General features: G+C 38.6%; 1 protein-coding gene across 1 annotated transcript; it reads right to left on the reverse strand.

Annotated features, from left to right (window-relative positions):
• Positions 1-432: 432 nt before the first annotated feature.
• LOC104273450 (calcitonin gene-related peptide type 1 receptor-like) lies at positions 433-11,006 on the reverse strand (the record flags this gene model as incomplete). Its single annotated transcript, XM_009868789.1, has 6 exons — positions 10,959-11,006; positions 10,121-10,265; positions 8,498-8,608; positions 7,492-7,604; positions 5,444-5,535; positions 433-559 (listed from the first exon to the last, which is right to left on the reverse strand). Coding segments are annotated over exons 1-6 (636 nt in total), but the record flags the coding sequence as incomplete, so codon positions are not given.
• Between the last annotated feature and the right edge of the window lie 9,877 nt (positions 11,007-20,883).

The raw sequence follows: 20,883 nt of genomic DNA on the forward strand, positions 1-20,883 counted from the left end.
GTCCCCCCTGAGTCTCCTCTTCTCCTCTTCTCCAGCTGAACGCCTCCAGCTCCCTCAGCCTCAGCATCTGACACATGCAAAATACATTGCAAAGCTTTTATTCCTGCCCTTCCTGGGCGAATTCAAGTCTGCCAACCCCCCTGCCATCACCTACAGTAGGCTGCTTTCTCGCAGCTCTTTCAGTGCCAAAGCCATTTGCAGAAATTCAGAAGAGCAGCCCAGTGTGCTCTGTCTCTTGGAGTGTTTTTACTGTTCCAAAACCTCCAATGCGAAATGCCCCAATCGTTTGCTCCTACCTAGCACAGATACATCCTTACTGAGCGTTTTAACCTCGCCACATACAACAGTTCATCAACTACTGTTCACCTCTCCTGTGTTGCTGAAATTTTTCACACACGAATCAATGAGGCTGCCAAATATACTTTCACTTACTGGATTAGTTGCCACTAACTCCTGATTGTTGGCAACGGCGGTCAGTGAAATTATGGTTACGACAGAGTTGCAAACAAAAGAGAAAAATAGATTTTTATGCAGAGTAATCCTTTGGCAGCTCAAGCTCCTAGAAAAGAGAAACAAGAACAAATGAATACGCAAGGGGACAACCATGTGTACTTGGGGACAGCTCTGAAATTTGGAAATACTAGAGCTCTTTATTTACTGAGAAGCCTGACATCAAACCCTCTCTTCAGCTCCAGATCAAATTTAATAGAATGATGACAAAGGCAACGCCTTCCCTTTGGTGCCAACAGGAGGCAAAGCCAGTACATACACTTTCAATATGCTCACTGTGAAGGACCTGCTTTGTAGTGGCTATCTAAAAAGATTTGAACAGCAACGACGTGTTTTGGAAGATTTATACCCTTTTTTTGTTACTATCTGAGGTCTTGCCCAATTAACTATTATACCTGAGCTCAAAGAAGCTGTTTTAGTCTGCTTCCATCTACCCAAACCCAGTAAAATTTTTTGTGGATAATTCTCTTTTACTCACATTCCAGTCATTTTTTTTTTGCTTAATCCTATACCTAGAGAAACACCCCAAATAAGTAAATTAATGCAAATCTGATCTTGACTTTTTGTACATAACAAAGTTATAAACAGTATATAGGATACAATTATAAAATGCAATACATAACCGCATTTAATTGTGCTAATTTTCAAGGTTTGCTTTTAATCTTGCAATAAAACTAAAGACAAAAACTATAAAATGCAATACATAACTGCATTTAATTCTGCTAATTTTCAAGGTTTGTTTTTAATCTTGCAATAAAACTAAAGACAAAAATATACTTGAAAAGACTTGGTGTTCTTTTTTTTAAATGGTGATTCAATAATATTAAACAATCCTAGAAGTTGAACAAAGTCACAGAAAATTGCTGTTTATCTGCTATTCTAGAGAAAGTAAGTCTGACAGTATGATTCCAAGAGTCAGATGTGCTTCTTATTCAAGTTTTTCCAAAGAAATTCAGCTTTACCAACACAAAAGATGATGGAAAGCCTATATGGATGCAAAAATAATTCAGAACACTGGGATATTAAACCTTAACGCTAAATTAAAAAAAACAAACAACAAAAACAAAATCAAACAAAATGAGTTTTCTAGTCTTTTCAAATAACATGCCTAGAAGCAAAGATCAAGCATGGACATTGGTGACTCATTTTTAAGTCAGGAGAGCAAGAGGGAGAAGAAACTTTATATTTTAGCGAAGAAATTCAGATATGGAATAGTCACAAAAGCTGGAGGAGCATGTTGCAAATGACTGAAAACATGAAACAAGAAACAAAATGACCCCACTGAGCGAGAGAGAGACAGTCAATAAACGCTGGCTACAAGAGAAAAGTGCACTTCTTGGCTGTTTTCTTTGCGGCTGCCACAAGAGCAGCGTACGGAGCACCCCAGAGATAACCTGAATTTCACAGGTTTGGATACCACGAACTGGGGAGAGGTTCTGCAAGTGAAGCCTCAGAGCCCCGAGCCATTCTGAGTCTTATGTCACTAATGTGAGGGCAGGAACGCGCTCTAGAAACCAGCAATTCCCTGCAGCACATGGAACTACCCTGCAGGAACCTCTAGTTGCCCAGGGTTACTTGCCTGAAGAAAAAAGAAAAAGCGCCCGTAACACAGGTTTAGATATGAATTAAGTGATATAATGGATAGGCTTTTAAAAATCTTCTATCTTCTGTTTTATTGCCCAAAACCACGTAAAGCTTTGATTATTACAATACACGGGTTTTTTTATGTTCTTTGAAAATGTATTTTGATAGGGTTGGTTTTTTTCATGTATGGTTTATATAGGAAAAGAGAGGCAGGGCAACGCTAGATTCCAGAGCTGAGGGCTTTGTGTAAACAAGCCCTGAAGAAGTCTGGACTTCTGTCTGCTTATTGTTAAGATTCAATGGACAGGCAAGGAAAAGCACGTACAGCTAATGGGGCCATCGCGTCGGGTCATCCCGCAGCTGTTCCTGTTGAATATTCAAACACACCCACCCACACCCACCTCCACCCATGCAGAAAAGGACTGAAAGGATCACCGGACAAGAAAGCAAGATTGATGACTGCTTTTGGTCATAAAAGGATTTTCTTCCTCCCCACCCTCCCTCTTCTGTTACCCTGCCTACATTCCTTTTTCTGACCGTTTTTCTTAATGACATAATATCCTTTAATCACTTAATTCTCATAATTATGACCTAAGAACATTTGAATGACCTACTCCTGGTTTAAAACATGTGCAGTAAAATAAAAACAGACATCCTGCTAAATTACCTGTTTCCCTTCCTATTTTGACTCCTGTACGTCTTGGGCATTAGGGAAAAAAACATTTCTCCAGAAGAAAAAAGGTAACATTTTCCAAAGCCCTCTAAGGGAACTTTTTAGGGTATCTGAATAATGCAAAATTCAACAAGTGAGACTCATATATGCACCTAAGGAGAATTATTCAAGTGGATTATTTAAAGTATTAACCTACCAACCTATCATTCAGTTGTTTGCCCGCTCCTTACACCCTGTGTTGCCATCCTCTATCTTCTGTGATTTCCCACCATGCTTGATCAGCAACAATCCCTTTATTTCAGGTGGGTTTTTTTTCTTTATTTGTCAGGGGCAGGGGGGGCCATCTTTCAAATTATAGCTTCCCGTCCTCTGAATTCAGTGTTTAAGTTTTCCCTTGCCTTGTTTTTCTTTCTTTAGGAAAACCACACAACTATTTTAATAGAAGATTTACACATACACGTATGAGAGTTCCAAGTTTATAGCCCATTTTAGGGGCTATAAACCAAGATGGGCAAAACCAAGAAATACAATCCACTTGGGGAACACAAGTCACAACGGGACAACTATTTCCAAACGCGACAATTTTCTGAAGACAAAACAGAATTTCAAATGAAAAAAAAAATTCGCAAAAGCTTCTAATATTAGAAGAAAATTATAATTCAGAACACAAATAGTTGATATTTGAAAAGCTGAAGGTATTTTTTTTAAAAAATGTCCTTTTTCCTAGGTAGAAAAGTAGCACCTTTCTAGTCGAACCTATAGATATTCTAAGGGTCAGCAATCCAGCATATATCATCTGGAAACTATCAATCAACTAACACAGTAACTTTTTGGAAGCCTGACAAATTGAAAGGCATCCTCACACAATAGCAAATAAAAAATATTAAAAAAGAAAAAAAAAATGAAGCCCACCTGTTAAAGCTATGAATACTTATATAAGCTTCAGCTGATACATAATACATCCTGGTATTAATCTAGTTCCTTAAATACCCTTCTGGTACTAAAAATACTTTAGAGGAACTGTACATCCCAAGAGAACAGCTTGCAGAGGACTTTCTTTAGCTTCCTTTAGATTTGGTAATTTCCTTTTATATCCAAACATAACTAGAATTTAGAAAACGTGGTTTGTGGGTCTGGATTAATTCCAATGGTTCTCTGAGGAGAGATGATCCCTCAAGGGAGAAAAAGATCCCTGGGGTTTAGACAGACCCGACACAATTCTTTTGGTAGTGAAGCAGATCACTTGCTTTTGCAGTAAGGGTCACAAGTCAGGATGAAACTTGCCTGGTTTTCAGATTATAGTACAGAAAAGCCATGCTTTACTGTCTCTGAACCTTCAAAGCCATATCATATTCCAGATCTTTTAGTTTTCTGCCGAGAAGTCTACAACAGAGCATTTTTCTTGTCACATTAGATATTCAGGTGGTTAAACTTTGTGGCATTTATAGCCCTTTTAACAGTTATTTAATTAATAAGAACCCCTAGCCATTTCACGTACTGATTTTGTGGAGAAAAAGCGAATTGGGAAATAGCAAGCATTGTTTTTACAGGTCACATGCAGAGAAGTTAATTAAAAAATATAAATGCTTTGTCCTCATGAAAAAAAGTCAGAAAAAGCTGAAAAGTCATCTTGAATATTAGATTTCATCAAAAGAAACTACAATGTTTGAACACAGTGGTTTGTTGGGGGATTTGTGAAAATGTTGGCCCAGGACTTGGAGAAATCCTGCACAACTAAATTTGAAACAGTATTTTCATCCAGATTTTCCTAAAGAGTCGGTTTTTTATCTAGTATCTGCTTCTCCTACCAGAATATGAGAAAAGCAAAATCTAAGCTAGCCCCACAGTCACTGGTGTATGCTATTCATATTTAAACGTTAGGGGAATTAAAAAGAAAAAAAAAAAGGTAATCTTTCATGGGAAAGTAAGTTCACAAAATGTGCAGCAAACCAGCTAATTTTAAAAGATCTGTGCATTGGATTACAAGTTGTTGTGATGGCGATTCACTGCTCATATCTTCTTTCAAGAAGGTAACAGTGGACACCACACAACTGGCACAGGCATAACACAGTGAATAAAAAAAAATCTAGATTATTTTTATTATTCCCATTCCTACTGTAGCTCTTAGCCTTTCTTTAGAGTTTATCATACTTTGCTGCTATCTACTTTGGAATGTTACTGTACCTATCACGCATCATCAGTATTTTGGCTTCCACTTGATATTTAGTTTGGCTGATGCTTAGCATATCCACACCGTCAATTATTATTACCTGCTTTGGAATGTTACTGTACCTATCACGCACCATCAGTATTTTGGCTTCTACTTGATATTTAGTTTGGCTGACGCTTAGCATATCCACACCGTCAATTATTATTATAAAAAACTCCAACATGCCAAACGCCAAAAAAAACTAACCAAACCAAAATCTTCCCATTTTCCCATTTCCTTTCTTCGATATATTCTTCAGTGTTGGGCTTGCGGATTTGGGATTTTAGGTTTCTGGGAAAAGAAACCTGAAATTTTATTACAATATAATGCTCAATGCCTAATCAATATATTGACTTTCTTCACCTTTTCCTCCACGTGATTTCATTGGTATGGTTGGAATTCCAAACAACTGAAGCTAGGATTGTGGCAACCACTGATATTTGGCAAAGGATTTGAAATCTACTTACTTAAAATAAAAGAATATGCCAAGGGAAATCAGAAGGGATGCAATTGAAAGACCATGTCCGATGATCGCCAAGTAATACAAATTCAGAGCGGTCTGCAATACAAGAACAAAACAAGCACCTGTGACGCATAAAGATCTACTCTTGATACAGAGCACACTTACACATCTCTTCTGCATATAAAATTACTTAAAATAGGATTAAGAAAATAAAAACATTACAGATGAATCAAGTTCAGAATCCTGCAAATCAGTATCTTACTTAAATCTCTTTCTGTAGGACGTACAACAGATTCATGGAAATCATGCCTAGAACTCACCTCTTTTCAGTTAAAACATTAGGTTTCTAATATATACTGTTGTGGTTTTTTCTGTGCATTTACATAAATCTGGCTATTTATGCTACTGCACTGGCTGCATTTCCGTCTGAGGCTCGATTCACAAAAATAAAACAACTTGTAATTAAAACTTGTGCTTCCTATATGAATGTATATATTTTTTTCCTCATAGAAGGTGTTTTTCCTGCCATTTAAAAATACTTCTTTCAAAACAAGCTGTGATTATGATATTGAAAAATTTAGTTTTCATTCAGCATTTAAGGAAGAGCATGAAAAAAAAAATCAAAATTGACTCAAAAATAGTGAAAACTAAACAGTCTTGTTAAATAAGCCTACCGCCAAATTACAGAATTACAAAAAGCTGGGTAGATACAAAAGACAAAAGAGAGGAACTAGTAAATTAATATTTGGAATATATACAACATGTTATAATTGATTCTTTAAATTAACAAATATATTAAATTCCACTAGTAACAAACCCCCTGCTTTCAGTCATCTGCCTCACAAAATTGCTCTTGTTGCTTTATATGTAAGATTATTCATGTTCATTTTTCATAAAGCGGGACCTGCATGGACGTGCTCCTGTCTGAATAAGGGCCTCCCAGTTCCCAGTCAAATACTAGCCACGAATTACAGCATCTTGGCTAGTAGAATTAAACTGCCTCACGACCTGAGAAAAAGCAATACAAGACTGCCTTATGATCATCTATCACCACTTTCCTCAACATGTTTTCTAGGCAAATGCCCTAAAGCACTCTCGACAGCAATGATACAGGCATTTAGGATCTCTACTAGTCGTTAGTATTCTTAGCACTATCTGCTATTATTGAGCTCTTTTCCATGAGGTTCCAATTAATTTAGTCTATCCTGACCTGCATTTTATATTCCTAGTTCTTGCACATATACAGGTGCAGTATAGTGAACCTGGTTCATGGCTGGACTCAATGATCCCAAGGGTCTTTTCCAACCTGAATTGTTCTAGGATTCTATGATACTACTGCTTCCAATAACTGAATCTTTAATAGACACACTTATCCCACGATCCTGTGGTGGATCCACTCAACAACAGCGTTCTTACACTTATTTGAAAAAAAAAAAAAAAAATTAGCTTTGCTTTTCACACTGGGGGAAAAAAAAAAACCAACTAAAAACCAAACGCACAACCCAAAACATCTGAACTCTACTTTTACTTATGAATCCCGAGTAAAACTTCAGTTGTGCATCTGCTGTAAATCTGTCACTGAGCAAACTGGATAAACCCAGGGACTCGGCACAATGTCCAGAGATGTGCAAACCTCCTGCAGTTCTGCTGGGCTTGGACCCTATTTCCAAATGATAGAGCCCAGCCTAAAGGGCTCTTCTTTTAAGGCACACACTTTCCTTACCGGTAGGTGACTGCGGATGACCTAGACAAGTAATAGCACCTACATGTTAAAAATAATCATAAACACAAACCCTAAATTTGTTATTCAAGCAGTCAAGTCATGTTGAATATTAGATTTCATTAAAAGAAACCACAAAGTTGAAACACAGCGTTTAAACAAAGTAGGCTGGGGGTTTTTTGAGTCTGTTTTGCCCAATTCATCCTTTTCATGCTTTCTTTTTTTTTTTGCATTTTCCTGTTGCATCAACTCCACTGCCAGAGTTTCAAAGCCTGTGAATTTTTTCGGATCGGTTTCTTGACGCTGGTAACATACATTCAGTCCTTTCCTACCTTCACTTTTTCATGCGTATAGATATTACACTGGGTATAGTTTGTCCACGTTCTGTTGCTTTCTGGGTGTCTAAACCAATTCCCACTTGGATCACAGATCTTCGTAACTTTTTCTACAGTCAGAATAGATTGGAAGGAAAACAAAAAAGGAAAAACACAACAGTCAGCACTGAAGTTCTACTTCCTGATGCCTAGTATTTAATAAAGAAAGATTGGCAAACCAATGACAGCTTTATTAACGTGACTAGAGAGACATCGTTTGTTGCAATGAATTCTGAGATTTATTTTTTTTGCTTGGCAAGGGCAAGTGATGATGTGTTTTTCTTAAGAAAACAAATATATTTCTCTCCTCCAACCTGGTAAATATCAAAAGACACAAACCCAACTGTCTGAGCTATCAGACGAAGTGACAAGGATAAATGGCTTGTTTAACATCCAAGATCTAAACTGAAATCTGACATCCTACTACTGTAAATTCAGATAAGACAGATCAATAGGGCTGTTTGTTCAAGAACCAAACTGGAAAATTTCTGGGACCACACAACAAATTCGTGTGTCAAACACAAAGAGGACGAAAGGACCCAGAGAAATATCAAATGCAGCAGAAAGAGTGGAAGTCAATGACATTTTCCTTGTGCTCACAGAAAAAGATTCACTTGTGGGAGAAACTCGTGCCAACTTCAACTGCTAAATTGAGGTAAAAGAATAAGTCATAGTTCTGTTTGTCTGTCAGAAACAAAAGCTCATCTCTGAGAGGAACAAGCTGTGATCTAACTTTAATTTGTATATCCTAATCTACAGAATCCCTTGAGGACGTATTTCAGAAAAGAGAACAAGTTACTTGTCAGGTTTTTTTACGTGATACGGGGAAAATGCAAATAGTAGGTTTCAAGTTAGTAAAATTCTGGAGCATTAGTGACCAGAGAGGGGCAAACAGGAGGCATCAAGCACCCAAACCCTCATTTTATTGAGGCATATCTTGATGCAGATGCCTGTGCACACTTACCTGATGGGTTGAAATCCTGAAAGTAGTCAGGACAACGCTGTACTGACACAGTTCCAGCAGCGACATCACTCCAACACAACCAGCCATCCCACGTCCTGTTACAGTAAGGACCTGTGAACAAGGCGAGACCTGGTAATCAAACAACAACCCTTTCATAGTACTGTTTCAAAAGCAAGATCTAAGACTGCATAAGGTTTCTCACTTGCAGCAGTGAGGAAAAAAACAGAAACACGAGATTTGTCAGTGGTGAACTAAAACTCCAGTTAACAGAAATAGTTCCTTACATGTACATTTCTTTGAACGCTTTTTAAAAATCCATTGCCATTCCCCTTGAAATGGTCTATATCTACATTTATAAACCCAGATCTAGAGCAAGTTAGGCAAAAAAGTCCTAAACCAGTTCAGACCAAGCAGCATGCACGAATAAAGAACCCTAACGTTGCAAAGCCCATCTCACAGAATCACAGAACGTTTGGGCTTGGAAGGGACCTCGAAAGATCATCTAGTCCAACGCCCCCGCCAACTTTTACTGAATTTACTTCCATTTTGGATGTATAGCAAGCTTATACATATGTTTGCTAGTTCGTTGAAGACTAGGGGTAGCCTAGAAGCTATCAGAAAGCCTGGTTGGGAGGCAGCCCCCGCTCCTCTGCCTGGGGAAGAGCTGAGTCTGCAGCAGTCACCATGGACGGACACTTGTCCAAGTGCTCCAGGAACAGGGAATCCACACGTCCCTCAAGAGCTTCTGGCAATGCCTCACTGCACCCACGCAAAATTTTAACATCCAAAATAAACCTCCTTTGAGAAGAAGCTGAAGGCATGCAGGGTGACTGACCCCCTCTACAAACCTTAAGATGTTTTCATTATCTTTCTTCAGTTTTCTTTTTAAGACTTAACAACGTCCCCCATCTCAAAGGTGACATGTTTCAAACGTGTAATTCTTCCTCTTCTCTTCCAGTTTGTCCAGATCCTTCTGAAGCTGTGAGGCCCCAGGCTGGACACAAGCTTACACTGTCCTACCCATTTCTGACCTCTAGACATTCAGTTTCTTCAAAGAATCATTTCGGAAGTGAAAAAAAACTCATTGCAAAAGAATGCAGTTACCTCTCCTTGCCTCAAAAATCATCCAATGTCTCCAGAAATTATAAAGTCAGAAAGAGTGAATACAACAACATGTGGAGTTACTGAGGTTAATTCTGAACGAGTTATCAGAAAAAGCATAATGACACTCACACAATCCTCAGAGAAGGGAAATTACGTATATCAAGAACTTTCAATTTTTCAATGCAGATGTGACAAAGGTATTATAAAAGCATGAAATGAAATAAAGAGCAAGACTAATTAGTCATCGTTTTTTAATCTGAATAGCAAATAAAAGTAACATTTTCTTATTGCATCAGAAATAAAAGATTTGGATTATATAAGAAGTGGTGCTTTGGGCAGGTAATATAACACATTACTTTATCGTCATGAATCCCAAAGTGACGCTTCTAAAAAATTGTACAAATACTGTTACAGCCTGGAAAATTATTGCTACTGGGAAATTAATACAAGTAAAGGACCCTGTAATTATATCTGTTGACAATTTGCCCTTGTAAAAGGTTATAAGAAAATAACCTCTACCTTCTTTCCTATGAATAGGATCTTGCATAATTTTCTGGTAGCACTCATACTGTGCTGTCATAATTTTATTCCGTGTAACGCTTAGTTGAATGATGTCCCCCGTCATATTCTGATGACCTTCAGATGGTATGGCAGTAGCAAAAAACTAAGAGGAAAAAGAGAATTTTTTAGCAAGTTACGTACAAACTCCAGTATAAACTTCTTCACTCTTTTTTAATATTATGCTACTGAAGGAAAGTGATCTTCAAATTTCATTACTGACAACACAATTCTGTGTTTTTCTGGTTAATTTAACCATTCTTCTTAATACTGAATCTTGACAAATATGTCCTAAATCAGCATGGTTTACACGATTATTTACAAATCTGCAAGATTTGGAAATAATAATTGAAAAAGGCATAGAAAGCACTGAGACAGGCAGAAGCATATAAACAGCTTTTTGCAAAATTCAGTAAAATATATTGAAGCTACTTTGGAAGGGACCTTAAAGATCATCGCCCAGGTTGCTCTAAGCCCTGTCCCACCTGGCCTGGGACATTCCCAGGGATGGGGCATCCATAGCTTCTCTGGGCAACCTGTGCCAGAGTCTGAGCACCCTCCCAGTGAAGAACTTCATCCTTACATCTGATCTAACTGGCCTGAAAGGCATTTAAATCAGGCCCCAAATGATCCTTTATGAAAAGAGACTTTCTGTATACCGTATAGGCAGTTTTCCACTTGTTTAGAACCATAACATTAGTTGTTTCTGCATTTCCATATTAATATTGTCTATGGTATTCTGTACACACACTTATTAAAACTGGAAGGGATTAAAAAAAAAAAAAATCATATGACTCACCAGAGTAACCAATAAGAAGAGCAAAAACGTGATCCAGTTTTTTGTCATTTTTGTAGTCCGTGCAGTGAATTTTATGTTGTTAGTTGAATGGACTCAAACTGCAACACGGAAAAAAATAAAAAAAGTAGGAAGATATTTAGTAATTCATGAAAACTAAACTAGACGAAAGACTTGATATTTTCTTTCTGAATTCAAACAAATCAAAGGTCTTTAATTTTTATTCACACACAGTGATGCCATGTGATATACATGGCGATGTACAACGTGATGTGAAAAACTTGCGCTGAATTCAGGAGGAGTGAATCCAAGCAGCAGGGTTTTTCATGCACTGCTGCCTCCGCTGCCTCAACTAACAGCAGCTCTCCAGAGGGTTTGTCTCAGTCAGGCCGCTGATATCAGCTCTAACAGATATGGAGCAATTAGCCTGGGAATTCCAGTTGACTCCTTGACATCTTCGCCTTTGGGCAACCACCACAAACTGCAGTTCAGTTCCCTCTAAAGCAGACTTAGACTTTCCCAAAACACACGCACAATTATTTGTCCTTCTTTTCAGAGCAGCTGGTTTCTGATTTCGCCATTTCTGATCTACGAAGGAGCCACTTTACCCTGAAGTTACAACTTCACGAGGATTCTGTGATGGCAATGCAAGAATTAACTGTGAGCTGTCAAATGGCTGCGGTATCTGCCGTAGCTGTAAACCAGTTTCTTACGTGATGTGAAGGAAACAGAACCACCCAAACCAGATACAGTCATCTTACAGTGCAGAATACTCTTGGGATTGATTCTTGAATTTTGCACCTCAACCATAAACCACACAAAATTATTTATTAAGCATAACCCTGCTGTGACAACTCCCTCAAGAGGAAGGGAAATGTGTAGAGATTCCTCATGCAATATTTCACCATGCCCTGAAGTATCTGGAAAACATCGCCAAGTGGGAATTGAGATAAGAGCCTCTTATGCTTGCATGGTAGCCAAAGACCTCCCTATATTTAGATTATTACAATTGAACCACTTCTCAAAACCTAAGTATTTCGCTGTACTAGCATTAATGACACTATTATCAGCCAAAATGAGTTTAGCTCCCTTGAACAGATTAATTCACTACAAATAACACACTGCCACTCAGGATACAGAACTCACGTACCCCAAAGGTCCCTCATATACCTACCTCAAAGATCATCTTGCCAAGTTTATCTTGCCCAGTAGTGACGCTGGGGATGACAAATAACTGCCAGAATGTTGGCCAACAGAGGTAATTTTACAAAAAGCTCATCCTTTAAAAAAAACCCAAACCCATACAAACCACAAGCCAAACATAACTGTCTTATTCACAAAAAAAGCGCAAGCATTCTCTGTCTACTTCTTCACTGGGATTGGGTCCTATTAACAGAACTGTAATACAATAAACAGTATTTTGTATGACACGCTGACTACAAAATATGAGTTCACTGCTGTTTATTGCACAGCTTGATGCAAATACAAGAAATGTGTTGTAAAATCAGTTACTGTTGTGCCTGTTTAACTCAGACTAAAACCATCAGTAACCTCCCCTCCATTTTTACCACTGGCATGCAATTCTCTAACACTGATTGCTGGAAATTGCACAGGTAATTCAGCGAGATCCTGTTCTGAAGGCTCTTAAAACACTAAAAAGAAGACTAATTAGCATACATTAAATATACTCTCAGTTTGAGCTAATACTTCAGTGGAAAATCCACATATGGTGAGAAGGCTACAGGGAACAGAGAGTTGTAAAAACCACCATCTGTTAACTAAACAAAAATCTAAATATCTTTGTCCAATGACTAAAGACTGACAGAAATCCACATGTAAACGAATATATCTGAATTAGCAAAGAGGCAATATTATTTCACTTCTACACAATAATTGGGGGCAAGAGAGATTAATTCAAATCTATCACAACTTATAGCAGTGCCCATTTACCTAGCAAGGAAAAAACCAAACCACTGGCCTTCGAAGGCAATGGAATTAACTACGTGGTTGAAAAGTACTCGAGCAATCTCTCTCTGAAGTATCCCAAAGCCCATCTGCTCAGGGTTAAAAGCCATAAATAATGTACAGAGGAGAAGCGAAGAGGCTAATCAAGTAGGACATAGCAACCATAATTTAGTGTAGGTTTTTCTATATATGTTTACAAGAATTCAAAATAATTTTATCTATAATAGTTCCAGAAATCCTTACACTAAAACAAATGTTGGACGGCAAATATAAAACGTGCATTCAGTTATTGCCCTCAGTTAGCGTTGCTTATTTTTGGTTATCTAAAAGATAGAGCATCTTATAAACAAAGACAGAATTTATCTCTTTGATTTGCAGTACACTGTGATTTCTGTTTCACAATATCAAAAGTCACTCCTTAGCTTGGTTCCTTTAATGGGCAAAAATGTTCTTATATTTAGTGGGTTTGTAGACATTTCCTATCAACTATTCCAGTATCCACTGCTAAATTATCAGTTCTTCCCAGGAGATAAAAGACTGTCAATTCCTTAATTCACTCTGTGCCTTCCACTCATTTCTCACAGTCGCTAACCGTGAAAAAACCCTTTATATACAGAGAAAAAAAAAAAAATCCTTTTTCTAAACATCACTACTTCTGGACTTCATTACAAAATACAGGATGAAGGTCGTTTGGATACCCGTTTGGACTTCCGGAAAGCATTTCTTGCATCCCTACATGAATTCATTCACTCAACATCGATTCCAGTGAGTTTGGACAAGAGCTTCCCCGGGCTGATTCAATGCTTTGAGAACGGACAGCAACGTAGTCCATTGCTTGAGGCAGCAAGCCAGCACTGCCGAGAGAGTCAGGCTGCTTTTATCAATCATCTGCTAAGATGCAAAAGAAATGTAATTCTCAGAAAGTCCTCTCCCTCTCCGAGATGGAAGGTTTTAGATGCACCAGGAATATTAATTAATAATGAGACCCACTCTAATGCTTCCCAAGTTGCTATTTTGCTACTGAGCATCTCTGACACTTCTACCACGGGAAAGGGAGGACAGCTGTTGGACTGAGATTAATTTGAGAGAACTGAATGTTAGCTTGAGGAAAAAGACAGTGGCAGCTTAGACAGAATCCCTGTTGCTTGACAGTGGGTGTCCAAACAAAAAGACAGCAGGACCATGATTTACGTGTAAAGTATTGACTGGTACTGTATGGCAGTGAACACAACACTACAACTGCTAGCAGTCCTTTGGCATCAGCGTTCTCCCAGTAACAGGGAACGTCACTGGGAAGAGAATGAGGAATTGCAGTGGCAAATCAGACCTTTAAAATCTCACTTACATTCTTAGTGCACGTGGCGTTGAAGACTGGCTTAACTTAAAAAGAGAAACTGAAATGGAACTGCCTGCTTTCCCTCTTTACTACATTCTCTGCTACCCAAATTAACGATGCTCTAAAGGACTATATCGTGTTTGTCACTGATAGCAGTGACATCTACTGAAGAAGGAATTAAAAAAGAACCGCAAGCTGAGCTTAGCCAAAATAGTCACTGGTATAGCTTTAGCAGATGTTCACATTTCTCTTCCTCCTGCTTTCTCTACAGAGCCATCCTGCCTCATCAGCTGTTTCTACTTTTAACCTTTTTGCATCCTCCCAAGAATAAATGTCATCCTTGCTGAGCTCCAGACACTTCCCATTTCAGTGATACCACAAAAGGGTTACAAAGAAGTAGTCAGCAGAAAAATAATCATTTTTTGAACTTCAATCACCACACCACATTTAACACAAGTTTAAAAACGCAGGCAGCTTCTACCTTAAGCTGTTGCCCTTAGGTCTGACTTTAAGTCAGAACACAACTCTGTAGGAGTGTCATAGGAGGGAGAGCCTACTCCTGCACACTCACACATATTCACAAACATTTTTCACTAACTGGTGACATTTGATTTGCCCAGGAAAAGAAAAAAACAAAATGAACCAATCCCCCAAACAAACCCCAACCCCCCCAAACATTTTCAGTATAAATTACATATCTTGCAATGTGTAATAATCTTGCCACACTGAACACGTGCAAATAGAGATGTAAAGCCTTTCTCTCCTACTGAAAACGGGGCTCAAAGGCAATTTTCGTGAACAACTTCTCTTGCTATTGTGCTAGCATTCCCTGGTTTGGTTTTGTTGCAGAAATTTCTCTCAGAAATAGCTACACGTGCTATTTTGTTATTTCTGGTTCTTTTCAGAGAAAGGCACACAATTCAAAGTATTTTAAACCCCAGGCAATGTTTGGTTGTTCCAGCCCAAAGTACAGGCAAACCCAACAGACTGGAAAATGCTCAACCCTTTTCAAGTGTCCCTAACTCGGATTGCTGTAGCACACCATCAAGAAAACCACAGCAGTCTCCCATGGAATTGCAGATAGAGCCTTTGCTTACATCTCCATTCACACAAACTTTCTGGGAGGTGCTGTGGCTGCAGAGAGGCGCTTTCTCTTCCCAGTAAAAGGGCTTTGCAAGAGGGCAGCACCAGATATAAGCTAATATGTACCAGCTTAATTTAACTCTGAAAGCGGCTCTATGAAATCTCCACACTCAGCCAGTCATGCAGGGCCAATTTGGAAATCTTCCCAGTCAGGTAAAACGCCTCATTTCTGAGGGAACCACGTCTGCCACGATTTGGAACAAACTGCTCGGATGGTATCACGTGACAGCTCACAGCTGTACGTTTGGGAACGTCATAACAATTAGGGAGACAAGAAAGCTCAAAAATAATAGTTATGGAACAAATCTAATGACTTCTGGGTAGCAGTTTCATGACACTATCACCGTGAATTAAGACCCAGGCATCAGCAGTTACGGACTTCTAAAACAGCCAAGATGGGAGATCAAGAGTTTGATCCTCCCTGAGACATTTTTTGCAGTACAGAAGCCTAAACTCTTCACAACTTCTTACAGGTTTCATCACACTATTCATTTAGTTAATGACAGGGCTTGTTTTGTTTTCAAATGCATTCTCCTTCACTTGAAGGAACTGGTGCATTACTCAACTATGTCATATCCATAGGTTGCTGGATTTTTAATTAACAAAATTTAACTTGCTATACTGGTTTAACGATCTGGTACAAAGAGCTCATCTGAGAAATTCAGTGCCTTACAAAGGTATAAAAAAAAATGAGATCCCTTCTTTCACTGCAGAACGAAGAGGTTTATAGGGTGCATGAAGACCTCCACAGATGAATCAGTACTTAGGAAAAGATTTGCCATATTCATATAACAACCATGAAGGAAATAAACCCCAAGTTTATAAACAAGCCAAGTTTCTTTAGACATCTCATTCTCTGAACCCACAGCACTACTCACATGCATAGAGGCATTATTAAAAAAATGCCATCCCGACACGTTCCTGCTTCTACCTTTCTTTCCAGGAGTTTTTTTCTAGGGAGCCCTTGTGGTACAACAGCATTTACTCTCTTGGTGAAGATTTAAAACTAAATTTAATTACAAGGAGAGTGGCGTATTTTAATTTTACTGCTCCATTATTTTATAACAGCTTCATGATGCATTAGGTGGTAGTTCAGCTCAGGATGAGAAAGTACTCGCCATTTATCTCTTGAGCCACGTGTTATCCAGGTCTCATGGTCTCAAGCTTATGGCAAGAAGAAAATTAGGTCTAGTTCACAAAGATGTTTCACATCTTTTTTTCTGCAGATTTTTCAGTTTTGTTTTTGCATCACTCTAGTTGCCTGCCAGAAATGTCCACAAAGTTACTGCCCTGGAATATTCTGCAATTTCTGCTCTTGGGCAACATTACATCTCTCCGCATAGCAGACTGCAGAGCTAAGATGTTTTTTTTCTCTCTGTCCATCACACCAATTTTGTCAAACAGATTTCCACTGCTGAAAAACATAAGAGTATTTTCATCCTTGATTTTATGTAGACAGGTCTTCTCTTGGACTCTGTGCTTTCAGTGCTTTTCCAGTAAGTTATGAAGGCTCTATCCCTCCTTCTCAAAATACGATGAATTTTCTACTGACCTAAGAACAGATGAAGCCAGCAACAGCAAATGCTTCAGTTGCATGTGGGAGATAGGCAAGGACTCAATTAGGGTTGTCATTACAATTTGGCAGGATATCTAACTGTGCCAAGTAAATGCATCATGTGAATGTTAAAAACACCCAAGCAAAGAAAAATTAGCTAGGATAAGTAAGAGACAATACTCCACACTTCCAAAATAATTCCACAGTATTTTCCTCACTACAGTATTTTCTTCCCAAGTCCTGATTATTTTATCCTCTAACCAGAAACCTCTGTCAGAGTCTCACAGCACAATACAGCATCACTTTTTCTAATCTGAAGTGAGAGAGCAAGAAGTGGCAGCTAACATAAAACAACCTTTACTGCAGAAATGAGTTCCCCAATAGCACCTTCCTTTTACATATTTTATCAAAACACAAAACCCCCCACAACCTTCAGAATAATATTTCCCCCATTACTTACATTTTAAAAATGATGGCATTTTTTACACTTACACAGCGACAGTAACACCCAGAATGGTCCCCTCCTGAAAAACTAGTTGTTAAACGATGCGCCTGAGATTCTGGCAAAGCAAATCTTTACCAGCAGACTGACAGGGCTTATTCTCAGATGCAACTGGGATTTCCAGCAGGTTATAGTTATTAAGTGCCTTCAGATTTTTCAGTGAGTGCTGGTTGACAATCATTCTGTACACATTTGTTTTTCTCACTCTACAAGCTTAACCCTTTTTTCCCCATAGCCCTAAGTCAGACTGTACGCTCATGTCTAAAACCCATCAACACAGCTACGCATGTTTTTAGCCATAACTCACCAAGTGAGCCCAGGCATTTACATTCCGTAGCTTTCATTGAAGCTCAAGGAAACTTAGAAGGAAGGTTGCTCTGCTGAACAAAGTTGTCTGTCAAAATGCTATAGAGGCTACTATCAAACACCCTAGAAAAGATTAACAATGAAAATGAATATGGCAGCAGAATAATGAATGATTACATTCCAACAGCTGGTTGATCAGATGATTTAGTGCTGGCACATCTCTTTTTCCTAGAATTTCTTTTCTTCCAAAGCAACTGTTATGCTGTGGCAAGAATGTTCCGATTAAACACGGCATTTTTAATGCAAGGGAATTGCTCATGACATTCTCTCTTCCTGTGAAAAAGTCAGAGAGCTCCCACATTCTTATAAGGTATATTTTGACACCTCATTACCCTTTGCCAATCTGTATTCCTCACGTGTTAAAAAAACCAAAAAACAACACACAATAAAACACCCCGCAATTGAAACGGGAGCAAAATATCCACAGAGATACATAGTAAAACTTCATCGGATTGTATTACCCATGCGACCTCAAACCCAACCACACAGTAGAGCAAAGCATTGCAAATACACCACTGGGGCGATTGAATCTTCCCGTCTGAGCCCCAGCTGAAGTGATCCTCAACCCAGCTGCATATCAAAACCAGCAAACGACTTAAAAGATTTTAGGAGAGGCCTTGCCCTTCGCTAAGAGCGGATGTTGACTTCTTTGCTAGGACTCTAAAGGAGAGAACAGAGGACCCTAACCACTTGCCCCAGTTAAAAAAACACATAAATGTTTTCCATCTAGCTACAATTATATATCTAGGAGATGCTCTTAGTCATGTGATTTAGTTTTAGGTAGTGCTGTGAGGAGCAGGGAATTGGATTCGATGATCCTTATTGGTCCCTTTCAATTTGAGATATTCTACGACTCTATGATACACGTGAAAAACACGCAATATTCCTCCAAAGAAGACTTCTCCACCTCCAGGTAAAATGATTAGTGTTCTGAATTAAAACAATGACAGTAGGAATTTATGAATTTGACAGACCTCAACACTTGTATAAAACCCCTTGCTCAGATGTCTCCAGTTGTTTTTTCCCAGACACTGCTACTTAAAGGCCGCAGAGAGTGAACTGCTGCTCTGTGTATCCCTTTGAGTCAGTGCTTTTTACTTGAATGGCTCTGTTTGATGCTGTTTACCAAGTAATGACCTAAAAAAGATCCAAAGGTTTCTTTGTGAAAATGTTTACAGCATGAAGTAATTTACTCAACTGGCCGAGATTTAGAAAAGTTTTTTTTTTATTTCTTCATTGACACACGCTAATTTTGCAAGAACAGTATTTCCACAGTTCAAAGACTTTTTTCGGGGTCAGAACAAGGAAATGGGAATGGGAGAATAGGATAAAGAAAAGCAATCAAGATTTTTGGTTTTTTCAGCGCTTACCACTCAAGCTTTTTCTCACTGGCCCCAACCCAGTTCAGTAGTTAAGAGTGTCCTGCGAAACACACAGGTTTTACATTAATGTCTTCTAGATTCACATTTAGAAACGTGAATAATTACCCACAGAATCACAGAACATTGGGGGTTGGAAGGGACCTCAGAAGATCATCTAGTCCAGCCCCTCTGCCAGAGCAGCGTCACCCAGAGTAGGTGAGGATCACCCAGAGTAGGTAAAGGCTCTCAGTTATAAGTATTATTAAAAAGCTGTAAAATATTATTGTTAAATGAAGCGGATAGTTTTTATGCAGCTGGTGCCAGCTCGGAGCAGGCTGGGGAAGGAGCAGGTGGCCAGGAAAGGGAGCTGAGTGTGCCAGCACAAACACGGCGCTGCAGCAGCCGCTGCACCAGAACCCGTGTCCTAACTTTGGGTTCACCATTGGTCAATGACTTGAACGGAACTGATGAACCAAATACAGATAAATTCTCCATGAGAAATGTCAGCAGTACTACGGTCTTCTGATTTTGTGTCGGACTTCTTTTATTTTATTTTATTTTTTTAAAAAAAAAAGAAGGAAAAAACCCCACAACACAACCATAATACAAAAAAAAGTAAAAAAAAAATATCCCAAAGCCATTTTCTTTTCATCAGCAATAATTTTGGTCTGGCTGAGAATGAAATTTTAGATGGGAAGTTCATGCCAAATATCAGCATTTTCTCTCCTGGGATACTTCTGATGCATTTACTTTTCAAAAAAAAATTTTAAAAAGAAATAAATCTGGTACATTTAAGGCAGCTTTAGAAAAAAAAAAAATTACTTCAAAGTTACTTCAAAGCTTTTACCAGGTCAACCTAAGTCACCACAGTTCAGAACATTTCCTCTTAACTTTAAAATTTCACATGCCAGAAGTCAAGAGAGCAAGATCTGGAGTATTTCACCCCTTGAATATTGGACAATGCACGCTATACTGTGCTGAATTACCAAAAGTACTAATCCGTCCCGGAGCAAAAGCCAAGAACAAGCAGCAGCCAAACCCAACCTTTTGAATTCTAGTGGTTTGAAGTTTGTCTCTTTTGCTTTTAATTAGCTATGGATTATTTCCTATCCTTCCTATGTCTATTCATCAGTTCTGTTCCTAAAATGACATTTCAGCAACAAATGTTTTAAATTGGGCTCACAACAGAGCATGTTACCCATAAAGGAGTTTGTGAGACCTAAGAAAGTTAAAAGCCACAAGCAGTTAATCTCAACGGTGTGGAAAGAAATTACCTTCTACCTGTTTTTTTTTTACAGTCTACAGCTGCATACCAGTACACGAACTTCTTCTTGAGACCCGCACAGACACAGATCCTGACTTCCAAGGGCCTATACTCACTCAATCCAGTGAAGAACAGCAGAGGCTTGTCAATGACTTCCAGTGACAGGAAAGAATGGATGCACATACTCAAAGGACTGACGAAGACCACAACGTTAAAGCCTATGTCTATATAACTAGAGCTTTTCTTTTCATACATAACTCTCCTTTTCCTCACAGATTACTTCAAGAAATCACCTAAAGTAGCCATAAAGCAGTCAAAATGAGAAAAGGTTTTTCTGTCCTCTACCTACATCTCTTTCAAGTGAAGACATGTACAAAGGCATTGCTACAGTCAATATGAGTTTGTATCACAGAATCACAGAATGTTCCGGGTTGGA

The sequence above is a fragment of the Apaloderma vittatum genome, unplaced genomic scaffold (assembly GCF_000703405.1).
Source record: "Apaloderma vittatum isolate BGI_N311 unplaced genomic scaffold, ASM70340v1 scaffold14654, whole genome shotgun sequence".
Lineage (NCBI taxonomy): Eukaryota > Metazoa > Chordata > Aves > Trogoniformes > Trogonidae > Apaloderma > Apaloderma vittatum.